The sequence below is a fragment of the Myxocyprinus asiaticus genome, chromosome 26, assembly GCF_019703515.2.
Source record: "Myxocyprinus asiaticus isolate MX2 ecotype Aquarium Trade chromosome 26, UBuf_Myxa_2, whole genome shotgun sequence".
NCBI lineage: Eukaryota > Metazoa > Chordata > Actinopteri > Cypriniformes > Catostomidae > Myxocyprinus > Myxocyprinus asiaticus.
This window is the reverse complement of record NC_059369.1, coordinates 13,024,172-13,035,598: the sequence shown is the minus strand read 5'-3', so window position 1 is coordinate 13,035,598 and position 11,427 is coordinate 13,024,172. Positions and strand designations below refer to the sequence as shown.

The following is an 11,427-nucleotide window of genomic DNA, read 5'->3' as shown; positions in this document are numbered from 1 at the left end:
TTTTATGGATTAGTCATTTGTTGGGCCTCAGGTCAGGAATGTGAAACTTTTATATTGAGAGTTATTTTTTGTCTGGATCAAATCAGTCATTATAGGGGAACTCGAGCGGAATGTCCACATCCCTTTGACTGTTTTGTGGCAGGCCTCAACCTGTTTGACTTTTATTGGTCTGTGATGAGAGTATCCATTAACTTCCTTTCTATTTGTTGCTTGTTGTCTGGTCCTCAGGCACTGGCAGCCAATGCAGGTACCGGATTTGCTGTCGCAGAGCCTCAGGTTGCCATGTTCTGCGGTAAACTCAATATGCACATCAACATCCAGACTGGCCGCTGGGAGCCGGACCCTTCTGGATCAAAGACCTGTGTCGGAACTAAAGAGGGAGTGCTGCAGTACTGTCAGGAGGTAAAATCACGTTGCACTATTCAAATATCCATTTAAGAAAGTAGATTTAAGGGTAGGTAGTGGTTAAGGCTTAGGAATGGTAGCAAGAATTTGCTTTTTAAGCAGGGTTGTATGCTTGCTTTTTAGGTGTTAGCACTGATGCTAATGGGACAAAAGATTTATTAGCACACATAAAAGTATGGTTATATATATAGGCCAAGAAAGATTTCAGCCACAGCTGCCAGAAAAATTGTTCGGGATACAAAGAAAAACCCACAGGTAACCTCAGGAGAAATACAGGCTGCTCTGGAAAAAGACAGTGTGGTTGTTTCAAGGAGCACAATACGACGATACTTGAACAAAAATGAGCTGCATGGTCGAGTTGCCAGAAAGAAGCCTTTACTGTGCCAATGCCACAAATGACAACAACTTGACACGCCTCACATCTTCTGGCACACTGTAATTTGGAGTGACGAGACCAAAATAGAGCTTTATGGTCACAACCATAAGCACTATGTTTGGAGAGGGGTCAACAAGGTCTATAGTGAAAAGAATACCATCTCCACTGTGAAGCATGGTGGTGGCTCACTGATGTTTTGGGGGCCTGTGAGCTCTATAGGCATGGGGAGTCTTGTGAAAATTGATGGCAAGATGAATGCAGCATGTTATCAGAAAATACTGGCAGACAATTTGCATTCTTCTGCATGAAAGCTGCGCATGGGACGCACTTGGACTTTCCAGCACGACAATGACCCTAAGCACAAGGCCAAGTTGACCCTCCAGTGGTTACAGCAGAAAAAGGTGAAGGTTCTGGAGTGGCCATCACAGTCTCCTGACCTTAATATCATTGTGTCACTCTGGGGAGATCTCAAACGTGCAGTTCATGCAAGACGACCAAAGACTTTGCATGACCTGGAGGCATTTTGCCAAGACAAATGGGCAGCTATACCACCTGCAAGAATTTGGGGCCTCATAGACAACTATTACAAAAGACTGCACGCTGCTATTGATGCTAAAGGGGGCAATACACAGTATTAAGAACTAAGGGTATGAAGACTTTTGAAGACATTTTTTTCCTTGTTGCCATGTTTTGTTTTATGATTGTGCCATTCTGTTATAATCTACAGTTGAATATGAATCCCTTAAGAAATAAAAGAAATGTGTTTTGCCTGCTCACTCATGTTTTCTTTAAAAATGGTACATATATTACCAATTCTCAAAGGGCATGCAAACTTTTGAGCACAACTGTGTGTGTGTGTGTGTGTGTGTGTGTGTGTGTGTGTGTGTGTGTGTGTGTGTGTGTGTGTGTGTGTGTGTGTGTGTGTGTATATATATATATATACACACACACACACACACGTACATATGCAGTGTATACATATTAACTGCGGTATGGCATGAAACAAAGTTTCAATTCAAATAATCACATATTGTGCTTCAAGCAGAAATGTTAATTTCTGTCAAAGATTCAGTGCCATAAACTTTGTAAGCTTTGGCAGATCTAAACAAAAAGTCCAATAGTTTTTCACTAGTTCTTTCACAAAGGTTGTTATTGTATCAGCCTGGTAACTTCTAAACAAAAACCTCTGCACCCCTGTCTCATAAATGTCCGTTGATGCGAAGCAACGGCTTGAGGCTGTCTACACTGGACACGAAAGTTCGAAACTAGGGATGCAACAATACCACTATTTATCTTCTGATACCTGAAATCTCAGTATCGGCCGATCCCGATCCGATACCAGTTTGTTTTTTTGTTTTTTCAAAAATCAGTTTTGAATATCTATACTTTACTCTGTGATACAAATTGGGCATACTGTTTAATATGTAAAGAAACACAAACCTCAACTACACTTTATTTCAATATAAATGTATTGCCTATTAAGAAAAACTTTAACTAGTCTACTGGATAATGTAGCAGAAAAATTTACAGTAATTCCATTGAAAGTGTACAGTAGAAAAGAAGCCAGTTTTTTCAACTTGTATCTGGACTTAAACACAAATTATTTCAGCCATGCACCTTTAACTTTAAAACCCTCTGGCTTTTATTTGGATGGTCAGAACACTCCAGGAAGTCCTGTAAGTGTCTGCATTTGGGCTAGTTCACAGTAGTATAATTCACTTTTAATTCAAAATCTGGTGAAATGCTCTTCCGGTGTCTTTCTAAATGCATGTTATAAGCGAACCGAACTATTGAACTGCTACATCTGAGATGTTTGTGTGTATCGCTCACATAATGCGCATTGCTCTGAGGGGTTAAATAGAAAATAGCCGCGATCGCCTCACCAGCCTGTATGTGTGTCACCAGAGACGAGCCATTCACAGACGCACTGCACATGCAAACTGTATATTTACTTATTAAACACAGCCTTTTGTGATTCAAAAAGATATTGCATGTCTTCAACTGGCTTTGAATAAAATGCACGAGTCATGTGGACTACTTAAATGGTGCTATTTTATGGGGTTTTTGATGTAATTTTTGGAGCTTGACAGTAACGAACATAACTAACACATAGTGTCAAATTTAGATCGGGCTTGTCGGACTGATACTGATCCAGGTGTCGGATTGGTGCATCCGTATTCTAAACCGTTTGTTTGTGTTGTAGGAATAGTAGTGTCCACACATGCAATGCAAAACTGAATGAATCCTCTGATAAAAAAAAAAACTTTTGAGCCATTAAAGAGCAATTACATAATTGGCGAGATATATCGAAAATCAATAGGCTGAAAAATATCAAGATATGATTTTTGTTGCCATATCGCCCAGCTCTAGTTGCAATGCTGTTAAAAGACGTCATTTGCGGATTTTTACAAGCGCTCAAAATGAAACGTATTGCAAATGTGTAAATAGGTTAAAATTTCTGTTTGCATGTGATAATGTGTAATTGCAAATACGAGCAAAACTGTCTCACCTCAATTTGGGTGGCGGAGGACGAATCTCAGTTGCCTCCGTGTCTGAGACCGTCAACCCTCGCATCTTTTCACGTGGCTTGTTGAGCGCATTACCGCGGAGACATAGCGTGTGTGGAGGCTTCACACCATCCACAGCGGCATCCACGCACCACTCACCACGCGCCCCACCAAGAGCGAACTACATTATAGCTACCACGAGGAGGTTACCCCATGTGACTCTACCCTCCCTAGCAACCAGGCCAATTTGGTTGCTTAGGAAACCTGGCTGGAGTCACTCAGCACGCCCTGGTATTCGAACTCACGAACTCCATGGGTGGTAGTCAGCTTCTTTACTCGCTGAGCTACCCAGGCCGCCAGAATTGGGGTTTTGTGACTGTTAGTCAATGCCTTTTAGTTTTGAGGCTAGCTATATGCTAATGCAGTCCTAAAAGTTGACAAACTTTTAGCTGATAGACACATTTAAAATGTACAGTCTTTCTCATCTGATAAAATAGACCATAAAATATTGATGTTTGCAGATGCATACAAATTTGTGTGCAATAAAGTGTATCTTCCCCTTAAATTCAAAATGCCATTGGCATCCGACTAGAAATAGTAAGTAGCAAATCATGTTTTTTCTTTCGAAAAAGCCTCTGATATGTCCCACCCCAACTTCCTGTTTAAAAAGGAAATGCAACTCTTTCTTTATCATGACTCTTTCCCATATTTTAGAATATTAGTTAAGTAATCAAATCTATGAAAGAGCACCAATATGGCAATTATGTAATGACCAAAAAAGGAAGCAAATAAATAAATAAATAAAAACCATCTTATGTTTTAGTTTCTTCAAATTAACCATCCATTGCCTAGATCACAACTTCCTGATCACAACATTCTTTAACCTCAGGTTTGCTTAGGGTGCATTGCCTTTTTAATAAGTTCATACCACCCCTCAATGGATATATTGCATAAGTCACAGAAACACATTCCACCCAACCTAGTTGTGTGGCAGTACAATAGTATTGATTCTGTATTTATTACAGTACACTTTTGGGTTTAAGTGTCTTGCCCAAAGGCGCAATGGTGATTGTTCATAGATTGTTTCACAGATCTTTAGTTCTGTTGTACCTCTAAACACCCTCTACACTAACAGATTGCTTCCTCTTACTGTGTAAAAAAATTTTTTTGGTAAAAATGTCAAAAATTGCTATCATCCATCAGGTCACGAAAAAACTGCAATTTTGAGATCACTTTTCATCAATGTCCTTTTAATGACTTTTCAGGGGATAGTAAATCAAGTGTTCTAATACTTGAGCAGATGGGATCTGGAGATTGTGAAGCATGGATCACTGTGTTCTGTTTACACTGAAGCCTGTGTCTCCGGTCTCGTCCTTTTAGATGTATCCTGAGCTGCAAATTACAAATGTGGTGGAAGCCAACCAGCCGGTCAAAATCGAGAACTGGTGCAAGAAAGACAAGAAACAGTGCAAGGGACATGCCCACATTGTGGTCCCCTACAAGTGCTTGGGTAAGTGATTTGATTGACAGGCCTGTAGTCTGTATAAATGGGCAAATATCCAGAAAGTCCCATGGGGTCAAAGACACCATTGAGGTGGTGAGACATCTGAGAACAGCAGTTCAAAGAGACAAGTTGAAGTTTCAACAAGCCCCTAAAGATCATTTTCAAAGTTTACATTAACTCTCAAACTTCAACACCTGAACTCAAGCTCAGGTTGCCATTATGTGATAGCTGGAGGCTCTGTACAGCAGCTGTACTCAAATATACACTGAAAAAAACAGCCTATAGATTTTATCCCAAAAAAATGAGGCAGCAATTTGCACCAACTTTCTTTGATTACATTTTCTCAATTAGATAGCATGCAATATACAGGTTAAGAATATCAGGTAAAGTCTAGCTAATATAATGTAGATAGTTAGTGCAATTTACCTTTCTAAAACAGGCAAAATTCACTTTTAAATATTGGGTGAAATTAGTAAAAATATTATTGTTTATACCTATTATTTTCCATTATAATTATTGTAAATTTTTAGACTATTCTTAACTAAATCTGTTTCAGTTACTCACAAGAAACACAAAAGTCATTGTTAATAATATTTATTGACCAACTTGTGTACAAATGGGTTGACTAAACAAAAATCTTTCACAGAGAATCAACTTTGAATGTTTAAATGCACAATACAGTAAAATTTAATACAAAAATCACATCTGATCTGCAATCCAGATCTTAAGAAAATGTCCTGTATATTAACAGTGCACAAGCCTTGTTGCTGTATTTAGTTAGTACTTCATTGTCCTCAAAATGATAGCAATAGAAAGACAGAAAGATTTCCATATCACACGGGTGTATAACAGCTGATTCTGTGTTGAATTCAAATGGACTGCGCAACTCGCGCTGCGATTAACACTTCACATGAAAGCGCGAGCACAATGCAGGTTCGTCAAGGCTGTGCTGCTCCAGTGAGAGACCGGTGGTTGTCCCGTTCTGCTCTCGCACTTCTGCCGGCGGATGCGCTGCACGGTTTTATCCTGATATCTAGTCCATACTTGTATCCCAGTCCAACAGTGGCAGAACATTGATTCCTTCATTGTTAATATGAAACACATACCTGAGCCTCAGTGAGATGCTGGCAACTTTCTGTGATTTTATAACAGCAGGACCAACATGAGTAGAATGCATAAAAAAAGAAATATTTTCAGATTCAGAATTCCATAACACATTAAACATGCATTAAAATAGTCATGTCATCTACACAGAAATGCGCTTTTCTACTTACCCGCTACACAAAAGCAGCTTGTTTGTCAATATTTCTGGCTTTGCTAATTTGAATTCCAAAAGGCAGCAAAACCTGTAAACTGAAGATCTTATTTTCTTGGGTAAATTTTAACCAATGTGCAGGAATAGTAATTAACACCCCCAAAATCATTTTATTCAGTGTAGTGTTCTGGCAAACTTCTCATGAACACTGCAGCAAATTTGATAACAATTAACTGAAAGTGTTGCCGCAAATTGAGTTTTTAGTAGAAGCAAGTTCAGGTGAACAGGAAGATTGATTGTGTATTTGCTGGAGTGAAATGAAGCCTCCTAAACTAAGCTATTCATAATTTAAAGTATTACAACAGTCAAGCTACCCTTTTGAAAAAATAGTAAGCTACACTAAAATCTACTAACAAGAAGTAGTTATTTACACTGAAGATATTTAAGAGAGCAATATCTAAATTGTATTATCAGATGATGATTATTTTAGCATTGAACTTGTTTATGTATTTTCTTTTTTCCTTTTTGAAGGCGTTTTGAGGGCACTGATTATAAAAATATTTTTTAAAGGGATAGTTCACCCAGAAATGGAAATGTTCTCATCATTTACTTACCCTTATGTCATCCCAGATGTGTATGACTTTCTTTCTTCTGCAGAACACAAAGATCTTTAGAAAAATATTTCAGCTCTGTAGGTCCATACAGTGCAAGTGAATGGTGACCAGAACTCAGGAGGTCCAAAATTTGTTTATAGTAAATCTACACTTGTGATTTTCACATTCATACACCTACTGGTTGGGGCTGGTCAAAGGTGAGATTTATAGGGAAAAAAAGGACTTAAATATTGATCTGTTCCTCACCCACACCTATCAAATAGCTTCAGAAGACATGGATTTAACTACTAAAGTCATATGGATTACTTTTATGCTGCCTTTATGTCCTTTTTGGACCTTCTGAGTTCTGGTCACCATTCACTTGCATTGTGAGGACCAACAAAGCTACAGTATTTTTCTTAAAATCTTCATTTGTGTTCTGCTGAAGAAAGTAAGTCATACACATCTGTGGTGGTATGAGGGTGAGTAAATGATGAGAGAATTTTCATTTTTGGGTGAACTATCACTTTAAGAGTGCTAGCACTAAGCACAAAGTCATATGCGCAAAATCATGGGCATGGCCATGAAGCCTTTTCATGCAAGCGTGCACTAAATTTAGGCACAAGTGGGTTTAGCGAAATTGCTTGCGCAAAGCGCTAATGGGCTGGGTCAAGTGCAATTTAATTCTGAGGTTCCAGCAATATAATCAAAGTCAACACATTCATAAGAAATGGGTAGTGTAAAAGGGCTACATGCAAGGAATTAGAAGAATTGAAATAAGGACTTCTTTAGTGCATTAAATGCATCCATGTTGAATGTCAGACATATTTCTATAATAGTGACACGCTCCTTTGCGCATGGAAAAAGTGATTCTCATCAGGATTTGGATGTAGGCTCTGATAAATGATAGAGAATGTAAGTATTATTTATAATTTTCATCTACTGACACACAAATCATGGGTAGTATTAACAGTGATTGTATCTGCACTTCACTTCTACCAGTCAGTTTTGATTTTGAAAAATTGAATTCATTTATTGAAACACCAAAAAATTAAACCAAAAATATTCCAAAATTCTAATTACACTTCAATCGAAGCAAAAATATAACAAATTAATGAAGTGGTCAAAAACAATCATACCATATCCAAACATTTTACCCTCTCCAACTTCATCCACTTTGCAATGACTTCAAAATCACTCTATGACAACAGGTGGAAAAGTACCAATATAAATTATATCATAAATACAATTGTAAATATAACCTTAAAAAAAATTATGTTACCCAAAAGCAGACCTAAACAGCATGGACATCTGTGCAATTAATCAAATGAATGAACCGGTTTGTTCACATGAGCGGTCCAAATGAACCAATCCACTTAAATGAATCTGGCTTTCCAGCAATAAATAAACTCTTATTTGCTGTCTGTTTTCACTTTTATTTTTCTTCTTTCCTACCTTGCTTGCACGGTCTCTCTGTCTGTCTCAAGCTTTTTACACCAGTGTTTCCTGCACTGCTGTTCAGCGGCAACGCTGCATCACTGATGAATCTACAGTGCCACATCAAAAGAGTTGTGAGTTTGCAGTCTGAATAAAGCCTGTAAATAATAGACAACACAGCTTTCTATTGTGTTGTCTTTGCTCAAATATTACATTTCAGTCTGCGTTTCCAATTATATTGATCCTTGTAAGAAAAACACATTCCACTCATTGCATCTGAGGAAAAGCTGCCATGCTGTTATCGCTTTCTTCTCCTCGTCTCTCCTGCTCTGTTTGTTGGAACTGATTGAGTTGTAGGCCTACTTCTTTGCGGGCTGAAAAAAGCCATTAGCGCTGCCAGCCGACTGTGAAATGGGCCTACTGTCGGAGGCTTCCCAACATGGCTGATTTTTGGTGTGTGTGTGTGTGTGTGTGTGTGTGTTTGAGCTGACGTGGCAGCTATTGGCGGACATCACCTGATGTCAGCTGGCGTTTGATTGACAGGGTCGGGCGGACAATACACTTTCAGTCCAGTGCTTCTTGGATCTCTCTGAGTGACAGCTAGCCAGTAGAATAGCTGAGTTTGGCGTGTAATCTTAAAATGTGTTAATCTGCCCACAGCAATACTGGACTGTTTTTATCCACAACTTTTTCTCTTCTTTTGAGTTGCCATGGAAACGGTTTTATTGATCTGAAGTGAAGCGCTACAAAGTGGATGAAGATAAAAAAATAAAAATGAAACTGCAGCAGAAGCCTTAACAAAGGCAGCTATTTTGAACATAATGAATGTGTTTGTTTATTATGTATAATGTGGAAGCTTTTCAAAGTTACAGACTGGCATAAATGTCTATCTAAATAAAGGCAAAAAGCTCAGGAAATAATTTAGTTACATTTTTAGCTACATACCAAAGACTGTTTAGAAGAGACAGATCACTTCTTTTAAAATGATTGGGAGAAATTGTAATGCCCAATGGTCAATGGATGTAGAAAGGAAGTCCTGCCTTACAGGTAAAAGAGCCAATCACCATTTAGATACACACATCACCTGTCAATCAAATTGAGAATGCGCATGCGCATTAGCAAAACAAGCCGGGAAAATTCTTTTTTCAGCATGATCTGAGCTAAAGAAGCACAATTTATGATACCGTTGTTGTCAGATTTTACTGCTGATTTGAAAGATGTTCTTTGATTGTAATGTTGACCAACCTTTTTGGAGGTTTCAGTCTTTCCCCATTCAAGTAAATAGGAGCTGCACTGTCATGACTGGAAATAGTCTCCCGAGAGTTCCAAAGATGGCCGACAGTGGACTTGACTTTGGCACAACTCATGGCCATAATTTTAGGGTGAAGTGGGTGGTTCCCAGGGCATTGCTCTGGGGTTGCTAAGGTGGTCTGATCTTCTGTGTGTTCCTATGTGATTGCAAGGGTGTCTGGGTGGATGCTAGTAGGGATGTGCATTGTAACCATTTGTAATATTTAAATAACCACAAAGGATCACAAACAATTATTCATTGGGACTGGGGAATAAAGAGCGTTTATTCCAATAGATATGCATCAAACACTACTCAAAATAACAGGCAATAAAGCTCACAGAGTTATGAGCCAAAATAGCACAATACACAGATATTCATATGATAAAATCACTCTCATCAAAGTCAAACAAAAGTACCTGCACTTACATATAAAACAGAATGCAGGTTCTTTTTCTCGGTTCTTTTGAAATTGACACAGTGTCTAAAAAATGTGGCGGTCCTGTGCGAGACGCTGCAAAAAGAAATAATAAAGAATGGTCCCTTCCCAAATGTTAGCAATGCAGTAAACTTGAATATTTTACAAAGCAAACCAACAGTCAGCCATCTATTTGAATTCTTATGGTAAACGAGCGATGGAGCTTTGCGTTTCTTCAATTCACATCTAATATGTTACGTCCGTAACACACTATTATGATTATTTAGAGAAATGATGCATCATGTATCATGCCAAAACATGATGCTTAGGCCTTTACTGACAGCCTCTGTTGTTCTAACTATTTGTTGATCAAAATTTAGATTAATAGATAACTCCATATGTTATATCGCGACTAATTTTTCAAACCCACGATGCAAATAATCACATTTTTGTGTGGCACAATATATCGTTACACCCCTAAGTAAATGGCTTAATGCGTGACTAACCACATGATGTCCAGGGTTCCCCTTGTAACGTTGATTTATATTCGCAAAACGAATCGTTCAGACTGATTCTAAAGAATCTAATTCATCAGAAGATTCAACTAAGTTTACAGTTTACATTTGCAGCTGTTCGATTTTGCGGTGTGCAGTTGCAAAAGGGACAAATGGATAAAATGTACATTTTAATTTTCTCTTTAAAATACCCACAGAAATATTTCTACTTCTGGGAAGTTTAAATATTTGAAAACTGTACTTATGTACAGTAATAAAGTATTTGTACATAGTCTACACCTCTGCTAAAATCAAAATGTGGGAGCTGACTACAGTTGATGGTGATTTGCAGTTATGTAAAAGCAGTCCCTGGTGAAATTTCCTCTTTTCGGCACATTTTTAATCTTGAATTGATGTCGGTACATTAGAGAAACTTGTTCCTGTCTCACCTTGTGATCTCACCTCTCTCTCCTCTTGGGTTTAGCAGTGTTATTAATGAGGAGGTTTCATTGCGATTCAGCAACATTACGCCCTCTGGACTTTAATTAAGGAGAGTGATTTGTTGTGGTGGTGTAATGCATTGAGGTGGACAGCTCCTTTTCCCTCTTTTTAACTATGTTTTCTCTTATGAACAAAAAAGAAAAATCAAGAGATAAGGAGGTTAATATGGCCACAGTAATTACATCTGCAAATGAATGTTAAGAGTTTTAAGAGCTGTACTGGTCAAATGAGAGCAGAGCTCATATTTGACCATAGCTCTCAACTTTCAAGCACTGGGTCTTTTTTTTTTTTTTTTCTTCCTTTTTTACATTGAGTTTAATTCCTAATAGGCAGTCAGCAGACGTTTTCTAGTATTTTGTTTGGGTTTGTTTAGTGCTGACCCTTTCACTCTTTAGTCCTTAAAAGTCCTGAATGATACAAACACAGTGTAGTGCTGAGATAAACAGCTCTTTAGCTGCCAGGATTGTGCTACATCAACAGCAGTTCTGCTCTACACAAACATCAGCAATGTTCAGAAGGTTACGCTCGTTCATTTGATAGTAGTGTTTCTCTTCTGAAAATACACAATGCAGGCAGATTCCGTCATGGCCAAAGCCTCTAGTAGATACAATTGGAGATGGAATCAGAGAGAAGAGGGGAAATCTTTTTA

At 38.2% G+C, this 11,427-nt stretch overlaps 1 protein-coding gene across 5 annotated transcripts in view; it reads left to right on the top strand.

Moving 5' to 3' along the window:
- Positions 1–11,427, top strand: part of aplp2 (amyloid beta (A4) precursor-like protein 2) — a 98,631-nt gene that overhangs the window by 46,315 nt on the left and 40,889 nt on the right. For all 5 annotated transcript variants that reach the window (XM_051656289.1, XM_051656292.1, XM_051656287.1 and 2 more), the window contains exons 2-3: positions 229–402; positions 4,669–4,798. In XM_051656289.1, coding sequence (XP_051512249.1) covers positions 229–402; positions 4,669–4,798 — 304 coding nt within the window. The remainder of the gene's footprint in view (positions 1–228; positions 403–4,668; positions 4,799–11,427) is intronic.